The sequence below is a fragment of the Chenopodium album genome, chromosome 12 (assembly GCF_948465745.1).
Source record: "Chenopodium album chromosome 12, dcCheAlbu1.1, whole genome shotgun sequence".
In the NCBI taxonomy this organism is placed as follows: domain Eukaryota; kingdom Viridiplantae; phylum Streptophyta; class Magnoliopsida; order Caryophyllales; family Amaranthaceae; genus Chenopodium; species Chenopodium album.
This window is the reverse complement of record NC_137845.1, coordinates 29,742,532-29,759,445: the sequence shown is the minus strand read 5'-3', so window position 1 is coordinate 29,759,445 and position 16,914 is coordinate 29,742,532. Positions and strand designations below refer to the sequence as shown.

Sequence of the window (16,914 nt, the reverse complement as noted above, 5' to 3'; positions counted from 1 at the left end):
AAAATAGAGAAAAGTTAAAAGAAAATTCATCAAAAAAACAGTAATAATCAAATACAAAAGGCCTTTCACATACTGTAAATAGCATGAATAAATCCAGGCTTCATGGCTATCAGAAATATCAAAGCCAACATGATAGCACGGGAGCATTTCCGCAATCCCCAAGCAATTGTGGCAACAATAAGCACCTTGGTCTCCTCCTTAACTGCAAGAGTGCAAGTTCAATGTAACGGTAAAAGGCTAGATATTAGAGATGAAAAGGCAACAAAACAAGGGAAACACAGTAGAAACAGAATTGGGCAGGAAACAGAATTGGGCAGGATATATGACACCTAAATTGACTTTTCAAAATAACTTTGAGATTCATTCCAACATAGATTAAGAGTCCACCTAGGTCTTGCATAATTTCTAAAGAAGGTAAATATTAATTTTCTCTCCTAGAGGAATGTAACTGAATTTAAACTCATGCTTCATCATAAGTTGATTGTGTTACAACACTCTGGTGTACGGGTTAATAAAATCCATTTTAGCAATTGAGCCATAAAATGCGACTTAAACAAGTGAGTCCATAATCATTTCCTTCTACATCAACAAAAAATTGCAAACAGGATCACAATCTCTAACAAGAGAGTCTCCAGCATGTTAGATCAACTAAAACATTACTCGAAAATTTGAGAGGCTATTTAACAAACATCAGTAAAAAGGAACAGGAGAATTACAATTGCATATTGTATTTAAAAGGTACATGCCAAAGAAAGCCTCATGTGCATGAGCCCAAAGAGAAGCTAAACCCACCACTCTCCCCCAGAAAAACCTACTCCTTAATTACTAATTTTTGAAAGATCCTATATTTCTTTCCAAGCAAACCAAAAAAAAAATTACCTTCTATAGGGTCTCCATTTGGAACTTGACCATTCTCATCAGATAGGTATGTAAACACAGAATTGTTCACAAGATTACCAACAGCAATCAGGACTCCAAGACCAAATTGAGCAAGAAGGAAATATCCAGGAATTGTGTAACGCCACAAACCAACAAGCTCCCAAATCTCCATGTTCTGCACAAATTGTGAATTAGATACAATTACAAGAAAAGATATTATTAAGTAGCACAAAACTAGAGGATTACCTTCCCAAGTTCCCAGTTCACAATCGAAAATGCTACATTGAATATGTAAGTACTGACGGCCCACAGGAGTGTGAAAACAAGCAGCAGACTATTCAATCGGTGCAAATGAAACAATGACGGGAACGCATATACAATATAGCCAACATAAGCCAGCAATCCAAATGCGCATATACTTGCAAAATGGAAAGTCCAAAAGGAAAGAGCAACCAATGATAACTGCAATGTTAAAAAGTTGAAAATCAATATCTAGAATACAATAAGACAAAGGAAATTTGGCACATTTATCCACCACTGAGGAGCTTCTCAATGAATAATAACTAAAACAGCAGACTTCTTAACAGAAGAAAGAGTTTCAACAATTTTATGATTAATGTAATAAGGTAAGAAAATCTTCAGAGCTAAAGACTGAGCACCAATTGCTCTTTATATCTACTCTTATGTAAACAGACTTTTAAGCTCGAAAACTATCTAGTAGGTAACATATAGCTACAAGAATATGATATAGAGAAGAATAGGATTATTATGTGAAGAGATGTAAGTTTCTTCGAAAAAAAGAATTGTGAGATGTAAGTGGTTGATTGGTCACAGTCAATAGTTTAAGATAGTTACCGGGAAACCATATGTGAAAAAATTGATCGTAAATGTCCGAAAAACAGCTCCTTTCACCAAAAAGTTGGTATGTCTCTCTCCTGACCTAAAAATGAAGTACAGTCAAATGAGCTCAGTAAACACAAATGAGTTTAATGTCAAAGTCACCTTACTGAAACACACGGCCCCAAAGATAATAACAAAGGAACTACTCCTTAGGTTCCTAAATGTTTTACAGCTTCTACACACTTTCCATTTGGGACATTTTATAATATTCTACTTCTACTCAATATTATTTTGGCAGACCCACATTACCATCTTTCCTTCCTTGGCCCCACAATATTTAAACCTTTTCACTGTCTATTTGTCCAAAAGAATCTTTTAGACGAGATCAACGAAAATATGACACAGCTAAAATGAATAACTATATTTTTATCTGAATCCAATTTCTTTTTCTGAATTTTCAATATCAATAATAGTTAACTAAATTTTTTTTAAGAGTATGATCTATTGCTTTAGGTTACGCAATGTAAATCTAAAAGGTTTATATCTAAGTTATAATTAATAGTTAATCTAAAGTACATACCATGTTCTAAATTTTGTAATACGCTCTTATTACTTTTTACGTAGAAATTGGGTGTTGAAGCAGAACTTTAATCTAGGGAAGACTTTTTAGAACATAAGTAGCATTATCTAGGATATAGGACATAAGAATCACAATATAGAACATAAGAAGCATTATTTAGAACGTAAGGACATAAGAATTACAATTTAGAAAATAGAACATAAGCTTTAAACTTTTAGAAAGTGACTCAACAAGCATTAAAAATATTATCTTTATGAACCAACAGACATTTGGTTAAGAGTACAGACTACAAGTCCAAAATATTACGAAATTGCCATTGTTCACAATTCACCCCCAGATTTGTTCTCAACTAACACCCTTTTGTAACGTTTTACTTGTGCTCTACTGTAATATTGAAACTAATAAGCAATAAAGAGGATATTTTTAGGGAAGTTGGCAGCTATTTCATTGATTAAAGATTGAATCTTGCAAACAAGGTGGCTTGAGGCCACGACTCTCCTATAGCACCTTTAGGGCACAATGCTCTATTCTCTAAAGATTACTAATTACCAGCTACCTAGCACACTCCCACTCCCCCTTTACTTATATGTACACAATCTGCCAAAAAAGCAAGATGACAAAATTAGTTGCAGCTGTCATTCTTAGAGAGGGCTCTGCCAGCAATCATTAGCTTGATTTGGTGGCTCCCCTGTTGGGCCTTGCTGCTGCTGCCCCTTCTTCCTTCTGCGCTCATAAGTGATCCAATCCTTGTTGTGCTTGCTACCCACGGCATTCGTTGCACCTTTCCCTCTTTGGTGAAAGAAATTCATGATTAACCATATAACCATAATTGCAAAAAATTAATCTTATTCACTATATTCTAATTTCACTTATAGTCATAATGATTCCCTAGAAAGCATATTAAGGTACTTAGCACTTTCAAATCAATTACAATAAATAGTATCACCTTTCCATTTTACACGCCTATTCCATAAAATCTCTACAGCTGAGATAGAATTGGTCATTTAAAACAAAAGGGAGAATGGATCCAATTTCACATAACCTTTTTCTGCAACCCAATATAACATTTATTCAGGCAATGAAAGATGTCTCTTCTAACCTTCCCTACAATTGCACTCACCATATAACTTCATTTGAATATCATCACATCACATCACATGCTTAAAATTAATGAATAGAAGCTAAATTATTGACAAGAAAAGAAAGTAATCATCAAATTATCCTCCACACTCTACAGTCATATCAGACACTACATCACCACATGGTCCACATCTTACTAATCAAATACAATAGTCAAAAGTCTCACCCCCAACCCAAAAAGGGAAATGACAAAAGCGTATCTTTAACAAAATGGGAATATCGTCTACACAATAGGCAAATAGGATAGTGGAGCTATTTATTCGCCAACACTACTCCGAGAAAAATTGAAAATGAAAACGAGGACAAAAAAAAATACTGCATAAAGGAAAAGAAGGCCATATGTATCACCAAACCTTTTATTCACATAATGGACAAAAATATGCACCAAATGAGAAAACTTAACCAACGTATATTCTCTTAATGACATACCTTAATTGACGAATAAAAAAAGAATTTCTTGCAGGAAGAAGTTGCTCAGTCAAATCACTTTCTGAACTGGACATCATGAATTCCATTTCCTCCAAGTCATTTTTTATGCATGACAGCTGTTTAATAGGGAAAAAAAAAATCACAAATAACGTGGCCGATACAGTTTAAACAAAAGGCTACAAGACTTGAAAAGAATAAAGCAAAGTGATAATTATGGTAGTATGAACAACAACAAAGCCAAGTGGTTACAATATAAGCATTAATACAAAAGGAAAAAAAAATGCAATGAACCCGCAACACCCACCAATTACCTTGGTGTATGGCAGAAGACAAAAGAAACAGAACAAGCAGAGCAGCAGCAACATGTCAGAAGAGTAGTTGAAGCAATTAAGGCATTAGGCCAATGAGAGAGTAGTAGCAGTAGTATAAATATTGTAAGCCTTAGAGGGCATAGTTTCATCCGGAAATTTGTAAGCAACTTATGGAGAGTAATGGCCTAAAGCCATTGACGACTTTTCGCAAGCTTTGAGCTTTATTAATCAAAACATTTAGCCTTTCGATTATATTTTTCTGTTGTTACACGCTAGTCCATTGCAGTTGGTTTCAGAGCAACCATGGCTCCGACACCTTTGACAGTGACACCGGAGCGAGTCGTCGCGTTGGAAGAGCGAGTGGAAGAAATTCTCGAGAAGATGGGTGACGATGAGAACTCTCTTCAACAGACCCTGTTGAGGAACCAAGAGGGAGAAGCGCGTAAGAACACAGCAGCCATCGACGACGTAAGGCAGGTGCTCGAAGGTAGGGTTGACCGTTTCCGCACCGAACAAAACCAGCAGAACGCCCTAATGACGAACAAACAAGACAAGTTCTTTGAGGAAATTCGAGGAGTATTAGCCACCATTAAAAATTTGGCAAACAACCGATAACGGTGGAAGACGAGGTGGAGCAGCCGCGCCCAACGGGTGGCTTCAACTAACGGGCTTCGTTTTGACAACTGGACCTGGGAGCCGGAGGAGAGTTCCGAAACCACGGCGACCACCACGACGGCCGAGGAAACTGGAAGTACCGGAAGCTCGATATGCCGGTCTTCGACGGGTGCGACCCCGACGGGTGGATACTCCGAGGCGAGCAATATTTCCAGTTCTACCGGTTAACGGAAATGGAGAAGTTACAAGCCGCGGTTGTGGCGATGGACGAAGACGCCTTAAGGTGGTATCAATGGGAGAGTAGGAGGCGGTCGATGATCGGTTGGGAGGTCCTTAAAGGTCCAGTCCTAAATCAATTCCGACCCGTTAACTCGAGTACCCTCGGCTCGCGGTGGAGCAGCTAACGACGGTGGTCGAGTATCGGCGGTTGTTCATCGAGAAAGCTTCGCCGCTGCTGGATATTCCGGAGAGTATCATGAAGGGGCAGTGCATCCGGCTTGAAGGAAGAGATTAAGGCCGAAATTCGAATGTTAAACCCACTCACCCTCGAAGACGCCATGGATCTGGCAATACGGGTCGAAGAGTGAAACCGGGTCAGCAACCTTAAGAGGACGGGTGGGGCTTTCTCCAAACCCGGGCCTTATTCGTATTTCAACAGGAGCCTTGCTTCTACCCTTTTGGGAGTTCCCCTAGAAACTGACCCCAAACACAATCCCCTACAACTCAAACCGTACCAGCCCACAAATGAGCCAAACCTAAAGTCAAGCCCAATCCTCACAGCCTCTGTTAACAACCCACCCAATTCCTACCAAAGTAGAACCAACCCAAGTACATCAAGATTCGGTGGAGAAGTGAGACGATTGACCGATAAAGAAATCCAGGATAAAAAGGCAAGGGGCCTTTGCTTCAGGTGTGATGGTCGGTGGACGGGGCCCACCCACGTTTGCGCGGCGAAGGGGTTGTGGAAGAGGATGAGTACGAGGAGAGCGGGGAGTTACAAGCGTTGGAGGGCCCCGAGGAGGAGGAAGAGGAATTCTTGCCCCTACAATTGGGCAATTCGGACGTGATATTAGGGGTGCAATGGTTGGAAAAGTTAGGTCCGGTGACAAGGAATTGGAAGTTACAGGAGATGAATTTCAAGTGGGAAGGAAAACCGGTGGCTATTAAAGGGGATCCAGCCCTTTCAAGGACCGGAGTAACACTCAAGGGTATGATAAAAACGTTGCGGAAACAAGGAGGAGGTCTTCTCGTGGAATTAAATCAGATCGAAGGGGCAACAGGGGACAAGAAGAAGTACCCCCCCCCCCATTTGTGCAGGGAATTCTGGAGGAATTTGGGGAATTTTTCGAGGAGCCAAGGGTCTGCCGCCACTCAGAGGACATGAGCACTCAATAGTGCTCAAGGAAGGGTGCAATCCGATAAGCATTCGCCCTTATCGTTACCCCCAATTTCAGAAGGATTAAATAGAAAAGCTCATAAGGGAAATGTTGACTACCGAAATCATACGACCATCAACGAGTCCATTCTCGAGTCCCGTGCCTTGAAGAAGGATGGGTCGTGGCGGTTTTGTGTGGATTATCGGGCCCTCAACAAGGAAACCGTGCCCGATAAATACCCGATTCCGGTAATCGATGAGTTGCTGGATGAGTTGCACGGCGCTCAAATATTCTCAAAGCGGGGTATCACCAAATTTTGGTGAAACCGGAGGACACCCACAAGACGGCATTTCGTACACACGAAGGCCACTATGAGTTCTTAGTCATGCCTTTCGGTTTGACTAACGCACCGGCCACGTTCCAATCTCTCATGATCGAGGTATTTCACCCCTATTTACGTAAATTTGTACTTGTAATTTTTTATTATATCCTCGTTTATATTTCAAGCAGGGAAGAGCACATTGAACATCTCAAATTGGTGTTAGCTACTCTTAAAGCTCATACTCTGTTTGCGAATTTCAAAAAGTGTGAGTCTGGAATGGAGGTGATAACCTACTTGGGCCACATGATTACTAAAGAAGGTGTGGCAGTGGACCAGGAAAAAATTCAATCCATGTTGGACCGGCCCACCTCGAAATGCTTGAGGGACTTGCAAAGCTTTTTGGGCCTTATTGGGTACTACAGAAAATTTATAAGCCAATATGCTCATATAGCCTAACCGTTGACAGACGAACTAAAAAAGGATAATTTTGGTTAGACTGAGTTAGCGGAGCGTGCGTTCCTTCAGTTGAAGGCAGCCATGACCTCGGCACTAGTTCTAGTGATGCCGAATTTCAAGATGTTTGTTGTCGAATCGGATGCTTCCGGATTCGGTTTGGGAGCGGTGTTAATGCAAGAGGGGCGCCCTGTAGCTTTCTTCAACAAGGTGTTGGGACCCGTGGGCTGGAGTAAATCGGTCTACAAAAAAGAACTCATGGCGGTTTGCTTAGCCGTCCAAAAGTGGAAACACTACCTCATGGGAAGGAGATTCATCGTGAGAAGTGATCAACCGAAGTTCATTATGCAACAAAGAGAGGTCGGAATCGAGTACCAAAAGTGGGTGAGAAAATTAATCGGATTCGATTTTGACTTGCAATACAAACTAGGGTGTCAAATCGAGTGGCCGACGCCTTGTCAAGGCGAGAGGGAGGAGATATGGAAGCGGAGTTAGGGGCAATAGTAGCTACACTGTTGATTGGATTCTTTTGGAAAAGGAAATTAGCGAGGATGAGGCTATTCAAAAATTGAAGTCTGAAATCGAGAGTGGTGGAGAATTGAGGGGCTATACGGTGGAGAACCACCGGCTGCTTTATAAGGGGCACTTGGTTTTACCGCGAAACTCCACCCTCAGACACATTCTGTTCAAAGCTTATCACGACTCACTAGCAGGGGTCACGAAGGAGAGACTAAGACGTATCAACGAATAGTGAGTGAGTGGTTTTGGGTTGGTATGCGGAGGGAGATAACGGATTATGTACGGGGCTGTGTGGTCTGCCAACGCAGCAAGCTCTCTCAAAAGTCACCAGCCGTAACCTCTCCCCATTCCAGAGAGGATATGGGAAGACATCACGATTGATTTCATAGAAGGGCTACCGCGATCCAAAGGAGTGAATATTATCCTAGTGGTGGTGGATAGGCTTTCCAAATACACTCACTTTCTCGGACTCAAGCATCCATTCACGGCTTATGGAGTGGCCAAACTGTTCATGAAGGAGGTGGTGCGTTTACATGGTGTGCCGTGGAGCATAATGACGGATAGGGATCGCATCTTTGTGAGTATATTTTGGAAGGAGCTCTTTCGGCTACAAGGAACCGAGCTTAAACGGAGCACATCGTATCACCCACATACGGACGGACAGTCCGAAGTGGTGAACAAACAACTGGACACTTACCTCCGATGTTTTGCCGGAGATCAACCGAAATCTTGGGCAAAGTGGTTTCCATGGGTGGAGTATTCATATAACACCTCCACGCACTCTTCGACCCACATGACCCCATTTAAGGTAGTGTATGGGAGGGATCCACAAGGGTGGGCTTAAGTCAGACCCCAGTTGACTTAGTGGAGGAGGTGCTACAAGAGCACGACATGATGTTGGATGAGCTGAAATTGCACTTAGTACGCGCACAACAAGTAATGAAGACCAATGCCGATGCCAAGAGGAGAGACGTTGAGTTTCAGGTGGGCGATCTTGTGTTCCTAAATTTACAACCATATCGGCAACGTTCCCGGGTTAGAAGACCTTTTGAGAAATTGGCAGCACATTACTATGGACCTTTTGAGGTATTACAACGAGTAGGGAAGGTAGCCTATAAGCTCAAGCTGCGAGAGTCTTGTCGACTCCATCCCGTGTTTCATGTGTCACAGTTAAAGCAGGTTATCAGCGGCGTTCCTTGCTCTCCCACCATCCCCAAGCAAATCACTCCGGAGTTGGAGCTAGTGGTCGAACCAGCGGCAGTGATTGACAATAGGCCGAAATTGGGGCTAGGTGAAGGGTTGGAGGTTCTAATCAAGTGGCTGGGTATGGCTGATTTTGAGGCCACATGGGAGGATGCCAAGGCAATTAAGACTAAGTTCCCGGACTTCCACCTTGAGGACAAGGTGGCTCTTTTGGGGGGGAGTATTGCAATGAACCCGCAACACCCTCCAATTACCTTGGTGTATGGTAGAAGACAAAAGAAACAGAACAAGCACAGCAACAGCAGCAACATGTCTCCACTACATGGCCAAGCAACGGCTCCCTAAAGGTTGTTAAGGCTTTCTTGGCTTATTAGCTTGTTACGGTGGTAAAGTGAGTAGAAGACAAGAAGAGTAGTTGAAGCAATTAAGGCATTAGGCTAATGAGAGAGTAGTAGCAGTAGTATAAATATTGTAAGCCTTAGAGGACATAGTTTCATCCGGAAATTTGTAAGCAATTTATGGAGAGTAATGGCCTAAAGCCATTGACGACTTTTCGCAAGCTTTGAGCTTAATTAATCAAAACATTCAACCTTTCGACTATATTTTTCTGTTATTACACGCTAGTCCGTTGCAAAAAACAAAAAAAAGTAAAGGCAAAAACATTCATACAACTAAATTAACTCAGTAAAATTAGTTGTTTTTGAACAAATCTGGGTTACTTGGCACCAGATCAATATCACAAGATTTAAATCCAGGTAATTTCTTGAATGCAGGTATGATATATATTAATAAAAATCAATAGATAAATAAATAAATATACAAACTGAGCAATCCTTTAACAGTTATATACTATCAGAATTTATCCCCAAACATTATTGATTCATTGTCATATAATTTGGTGAAAGATGCAAATTTATGCTTTATGTTGGATTTTTCAGATTTACTAAGGTGAGTTGCACATGTAAGTTTAAATTTGTAAAATTTCTCATCAGCCATACAGTCATTGCTAGAACATTTTTTTGCGAGACTACTGGCATTGGAAATTGGTAGCAGTCTAATAATTTAGAGCTGCTGGTTCTTCTAGGCTCTAGCCAGCAGTGGTCAAAGACTATCAGTAACAGCTTGAGGAACCGTTTTTAATAGCCCACTACCGATTTCTAGTGGTAGTTTTCTAGGAACCATTTTTATTTAATCGACCCTACTTTCAAATGGTGTAACATTTAGTATAACTTTTATAATTGTAATTTGCAAAAAAATAATTCTCCAAATACAAGTATCCTTTGTATTTAGTAGGTATTGGCCAGATAAGTAGAGTGAAAGTTAAGACAAGGAAATTAAGGAAAAACAAATCAATACGGTTGTCCACATACCCTAGTGTAGCATTGTAATTGATCTTGCATAAATTCAAATATATATGATTATGCAATGAGTTTGTCACACCAACACAACATCTATTCAATCTAAATTATTTGCTGATTATCTTCACCAAGAACAAACAAATTATCTTTATTCTGCAACATCAATTATCTTTAACTAAACTATGTATAATTGTATACAGGTTCATTATAGCAAGGAAAATTTTGTCAGAAATTCCTTTATAAGTTGCTTTATTGCGAGAAACTACCTAATAAAATAATTCTGGCAAGAAACTAACTTTTAAAAGAATTTTTATGCAAGAAGATACCGGTTGTAAGATTTTTATCGTTGACTTAATTAAAAAACTCGGCGTTGACTAATCACATGGACACTACCATCACCACCACACTCACCACTCGCGAAACCATCACCCACCCACACAACTCTTCGCAAAACCACCACCCACCCTCAACCCTTCTTCAAAACCACCATCCATCCACCCTAACCGCCTTTCCCAAAAACACCATCCACCCTCACCGCCTTCTTTGAAAATACCATCCACCTACCCTACTCACATAAACCACCACCCTCACCAACATGTGACTAGTCAACGCCGATTTAGAATCCGGCAATTGGTATCTTCTTGCAAAAAAAATCGATTAAAGCAAGTTTCTTGCCAGATTGTTTTTTATAAGGTAGTTTCTTGCCAGATTTTTTTTTATAAGGTAGTTAGATATTTTTAAAAGGTAGTTGCTCACAAAAAATGTAATTCATAAGAGAGTTTATAACAAACTTATAGCAATAACAGCACTGAGCTCATTAAGAAAGTTTCAGTTCCCTGTTTTATATCAAGATAAATTACATTTTTCTACTTTATTTTATGTAACCTTAAGTATCATCACATGTTAGAAAAAGAAAAACAAAGGCAAGTTGATCATGAGAAGCCATGTAGAGTACTGTCAAATTGTATAACAAGATGACTAGTTTCTACTTTTTAAACAAGTACCAAAAAACAATAGTGGCTGCGAAGTCTTGATTTATTATTGCTTATGAGGGAATATATATATATATATATATAGGCAACTATGGTCTTGGTCATACCAAATTGAGCTGATATATGAAGAGACTGAAGTAATGATCCTAGCGGGCAAAAGTCACCTTTATGACATTATACTTCTACATAAACCGAATCCTGCACTCCAAAAAAAATAAAATAAAAAAATAAAAAAAAGGCACATGCATACCATTGCATAGAAACAAACGAGAGAAAGACCAGAACATATTTCCAGCCATCCAGATTCTGCAGATATCTTGTAAAGACCAAGAAAATTTGCTATCTGTTGAAGCAATGTTGGGAATTGCACAGGGAGCTGGTAAGTATAAAGTAGAAGAATATTGAAGCAAGCATAGAATTGAAGAGACCTCCACCATCTTCACAATGTAGAATAAGAAAAGAAATAATCAATGATGTTTGGTAAAAAAAAAAAAATAAAGAACAAAAAAAAAAAGAAAAGAAAAGAAAAAAAAAAGCCTACTCAATAATAGAATAAAAGATAACTGGAACTGTCGGAACATTACCTGAAGAGGCCTGAAAAATTGCTTGTCAAAGACCAATCAACTAGCCCTACACAGCTACAAATGAAAAAGGGCAAAGATGCCCAAGAAGGATGGCTTATGCCCACAACCAGTTGGATGGCAGGCAACAGGAAGCAGAACACAACCTTGAAGTAAGAACCTATGCGGTGACCAATATAAAAGTGAGGGAACCATTAATCAGTTAGCTGAGACTAGAGAAAAATAAAAAAGAACGAACAAATGACCCAGCAGAAAAAATAACCTCATTTCAAGAAAAGTCAAAGTTGGGATTTGTACTCAAAGAATTGCAATTGGGAGTTGGGATAATATTTACATTCTGTTGTGTCCATCCTAGCCCTTTCAAGACCAATCAATCACAGTAAATGTTAAGAAATCTATTCAAGCTATGCTATTTCATATGCCTCAAGTCAATGATTATCCCTTTTGCTCCTTATGATTGAATTCCTTACTAGAAAAATTATGATCTACAGGTTGTGGAAACTCAAAGTTCATATAAAATAACATTCTTCCACTAGAGATAAAACTCAAAGTATAAGTCGTGAATTAAGTACCCTACTTTATCCAGCCTTTTCATCATCTCTTAATCAAATACTTCCTCCGTTCTTTATTATTACACCACTTGCCTTTTAAGGAAATTTCACAAATATTGCACCATTTCCATTTAAAGAAACAAAATATGTGTGTTCACACTGTAAATATTCAATATACCCTTACTTTTAACACTTAATACTTTACTTTATGTTTACATCACATGGCTTTTTTGTACTTTTACCCATCTCTCTCCTCATTTTTCCCACTACCAAAAAATATGTGCCCAACATGTATGGTGCAATGATAAAAAAAAAAAAAAAGAAAAAAAAAAGAAAAAAAACGGAGGAAGTACTATTGTTCCAATCATTATCTTCCCTTTCTCCATCCAAAGCACAATATCAATTCCCAAAATACAACATAACTCCCAAAATATTCTTAGTCAAATCATCATAATTCCAATAAAACCATCGGTTCTTCAAGGTTCTTGATCTTTTACCTTCATTACTTAACAATTCATCAAATTAATTGTGAAAAAACATCAAAGTGGAAACCTCAACTTGGCAATTTCATTTACATTTCATCATGTTGGAATGGTTTTTTTTCTTAAAAAAAAAAAAAAAAAAAAAAAAAAAAAAAAAAAAAAAAAAAAAGAAAAGAAAAAATTAGTTAGTGGATTCATGGTATAATGAGAAATCCATTTTGGTAGTATGTTCCTCTGAAATTATGCAATTGAAAATTTTGGAAGCCACAAAAGGTTGTTGTCATACTCATCTTGGTTTTCTTTTATTGTTTTTAACCTTTAAAGTAGTTAATGAAGATCAGACAATAGTAAACTCTACATATCACCCAAAATATTAAATTTGTAAATCTTCTTTTATAATTTGGGGGGGGGGGGGGGGGGGGGGGGGATTGGGTTAGGGGGGGGTTATGTTTTATAGGTAGCAAAGCCTCTAAGTTGTTGAAGATGGCCAATATAAGTTGAACAATACACAGCATTTACTCCCAAGAATCTGTCTATTATGATTGAGAAAAAAACGAAGAGATTAGTGTCGGGTTTGAGAAGTGGTTGGAGAACGGTTCAAGGCTAGATTAAATTGGAAGAAACGGAATTCGCTCGAACAAGGTTTAAGGTTCGTCTGAACTTTTGGAAGTACGTTTTGGTTTGCCCCCGAAGCTTCTTGTCCGTTTGATTGTTTATTATGCCTTGCACTATATATACTCTAGTTAGTAATGTATTAAGGTAAGATAAATGGGAAAGATGTAGAGAGGGAAAGCCTCCATTGTATAAGCCCCAATACTTAGGGTTTGAGTGGGGGAAAGGGTGTTATTGAAGGTGGAGTCTTCATGGTCGAAAGGTTGTAAACTACATTGCTGTTCATCAAAGATTATTCAATAGTGGATTAGTCGGATTTCTCAGGTTCTCACGGTGATTTCTCCTTGTTGTTGCTTACTTGTAATTTGTTCTTCATTGTTGTTAATTGTTAATTATCGCATACTTGTTAGCACATTCGTAATCCCTAACAGATAGACCTTGGAAGAGAGGTCATTGTTCCTTAGTTAGAGGGGTATCCATACCCCTCATCTAGTCTTGACTTTTTGGCATTCCACTCTACTTTTTTGTTTCTATGTATTGTGCATAAACTAAAAAGCAATGAAGATTTTTTTTTTGCAAAAGACACGTATAATGTTAGTGGTCAAAACTTGATTTGTTGACCTGAGAAAGGGGCTAAGGTAAGTGACTAAGTGCATAAAGTTGTTTCCTTCAAGGATTATTTAAAATTTTGGCAAAGTCACTTAGATGCTTTACAAGGAACTCCACCCCCCCCCACACACACACACACACACCAACAAGATCCAAGAACTGCTTTTCTTTCCCTATTTGAAAAGTTGATTGTAAGAAGAAACAAGCTTTTAGAAGTCTTGGAAGGGCAAACCCCAGCATTAATTCTCCAATGAATTCCGACTTTTCATCAGGCAAGGGAGAAGTGAGTGGCTCTCTCTTTCGTTATTCTCAACTTAGTGTAAGTATCTACCACCATTGGCAAACTTATTTTTTAGGGAAATCAGCAAAGTATTAATGCAAGGATGAAGTCATGCATACACCTTTTTTTATGTGTCTAAGTGTGTGTGTGTGTGTGTGTTTTTTTTTTTTTTTTTTTGGGGGGGGGGGGGGGGGGGGGGTGGGGGGAGAGGGGTATGTGACTGTGCAAAGCAGCCACATAAGAAAACAAGAAAGGAACGACAGCAGAACTAGATCTAGATGCCTACATGAAGATTATTGATAAGAGTAATAAAGTGCAAGTTTTATGTGTTCTAGTCTATGATAGGAATATGTACGAAAAAAATGACCTTTTAACCATGGGATTCTGACCATACAGTGTCTTATCCTAAAATTTGAACAAGTTTTGTCATTTTATAGTGTCTCTTCTCACAACTCAATCTCCTTTCAACTTGCAACAGTTTCACAATTGAATTACAGCCTTATATTGTGAGCTAGGAACAGTGTCAGGAAAACTGTTATTCACACCTATTGCTTACAGTCGCATTTTGAAATTTTCACACTAACAGGTCTATTCTTTTCATTAAAATTTAATCTATAATTAACTCCCACAAGAGAGCAAAAATACATGCATTTTTGCATAAAATATAGTCAATAAAACATATTATATAAGATAGGGAAAGTTTGTCGCTGAATATGCATGGGATTAAAGCAAATTATTAAAATAATCAAAGATTCCAATCATACCTAATGACTCCAAAATGGATGAGAAGTTCCCCCAGCAAGAACCTCGCCAAGGAACCATACCGAGTTTGTGCTGATATAACCATACTAAACAAACAAAACCCACTATTGTTTGTATAATCACATAAAATATTGCAGTTGGAGATCTCCAGGAGTGGAACCTGCAGCAGGCAGCCAATATATTAAGGTGATGCCAGGTTAATAAAAGAGCATGGGCACAAAGGTTTTCAACAGCTCAAGCAATATATTCACTTACCTCATGAGCCCGATTAGCTCCACCCATGATGTATCTTCCAGACTCCATTTGTCCTCCTTGATTGCCCATGTAATAGTGAAAATTGCTTGTACTAAGGCAACAAGTAGGGAATATATACTAATACCCCACAAAAATAGAATCAGCCTACGAAAACGAAAATCTATAGAAAACCAGTCAGAATTTGCACGTTATCTAGCATATGAATTACTGCTTTTACATATTATATGACAGAGAATAATTAGTAACCAGCCCGAACAACATAGAATTCACCTCTTCTAGGAAGATTGAACTGAATGACAAGAAATGCTACTAGATCAACAAGCGATATCAAACTCCAATTAACCAAAGCAGCTGCAATAACAAAATAAGCCCATAAGAAGGCCAGCAATGAGCAATTGCCAAGCATGATGGCAAGGAGAATCAAAGAATGAGCAGAAAACAGTATGTATGACTGGAAGTACAGCCAATAAATGAACAAGGAACTAATATAATTTGACAAGAAGACATGTATAGCCCAACTAACACAAGCCTGGCTTGCATCCAACTGTTTACTCAAACTAAATAATCATGCCTTTTTCAAAAGTTGGGATAGTCAACAACCAAGAAACAAAGAGAATCGGGGAAAACCCACAAACACAACGGAATAAAAATCAAGATGCACTAATCAACAACCAATGGTGCGAATAACGCTACAACAAGATAAACAATATTGAGTTAATCACATCATACTATTGCAAAACACCCCTGACTTAACCAAGTAGGGAAAATAAACTACCAAGTTGATTGTATTATGTCGAATCAGTCCATGCCCATCGCCAACACATCATATTATCACATGAGACATATTAGTTTTAAGACTACACTCTCGCTTCCTAAGCACAGAATGTATGCTTCACAATAATCACCGTTTTAATCACTCTAATGGGCACTCTCCCACTTCCTCAGCCCATACAAACTGTCACATGGTTGGATTACTGACAGTAGAACAGTTTTCTAACGATGTTTGTAAAGCTACTAACAGTTTTCTAACGATGTTTTTAAACTCCCTCAATGATGTACATAATCAACGACCCCAAAACCCTCTTTATATATACTAACCCAAAAATTCTAATATAGGAAAATTGAATAGCAATATTGCATTCAAAATAGAGCACACAACTTTTCGATTCAAAAGCATCGCGCTCAACATTCAGAAGCATGTACACCCTTTCCATATTCAACATTATGTTTATGCAAAATGGCATACACCCACATCAAGTAAGTTTATCTACTTCATTATAAGCCCCAAAATTAAAGGTCAGCTTGATTGAAACATTTGATTTCGTCAATTATACTCAAAAACTAAGATACATTCCTAAAGAATTCACAAGACCCAAATTCTAAAATGTTCAAGAAACAACAATACAAGCAGTTTAATAACCCAAAATCCTAATATAAAGAACAAGTACCTGCTATAAGAAGCAATGGCAGCAAAAATTGGCAGAAAAAATTCTCCATTTCCCAGTTGTTACCATCGATGAAATTGCCTCAAATTCGCCCACTTCACAACTGAAAACATGAAATTGAAGAAAACCCAGTTAAACCCCAGAAATTTTGGCAACATTTAAGGGTGATTTAGGGGATCTGGGCAATAAAACGATGGAATTTTGGTTAGTTATGCAAAGTCTAGATTACATAATTGGGTATTTTAGAGCACCCAATTATGTATCAGTTGATGTCACCTGATCAAAAGACTACCTGCTGAATTTGAGTGCAGACAAAAGAG

The 16,914-nt window shown here is 38.5% G+C and overlaps 1 protein-coding gene across 1 annotated transcript in view; it reads right to left on the bottom strand.

Annotated features, from left to right (window-relative positions):
- Positions 1-16,914, bottom strand: part of LOC145570476 (piezo-type mechanosensitive ion channel homolog) — a 37,562-nt gene extending 20,648 nt beyond the window's left edge. The window contains exons 1-11 of the mRNA XM_081629573.1: positions 16,598-16,914; positions 15,420-15,500; positions 15,150-15,309; positions 14,897-15,054; positions 11,602-11,758; positions 11,268-11,454; positions 3,869-3,984; positions 1,735-1,819; positions 1,126-1,341; positions 880-1,054; positions 74-202 (exon numbers count right to left, since the gene is read on the bottom strand). Coding sequence (XP_081485699.1) covers positions 74-202; positions 880-1,054; positions 1,126-1,341; positions 1,735-1,819; positions 3,869-3,984; positions 11,268-11,454; positions 11,602-11,758; positions 14,897-15,054; positions 15,150-15,309; positions 15,420-15,500; positions 16,598-16,646 — 1,513 coding nt within the window. The 5' untranslated portion in view covers positions 16,647-16,914. The remainder of the gene's footprint in view (positions 1-73; positions 203-879; positions 1,055-1,125; positions 1,342-1,734; positions 1,820-3,868; positions 3,985-11,267; positions 11,455-11,601; positions 11,759-14,896; positions 15,055-15,149; positions 15,310-15,419; positions 15,501-16,597) is intronic.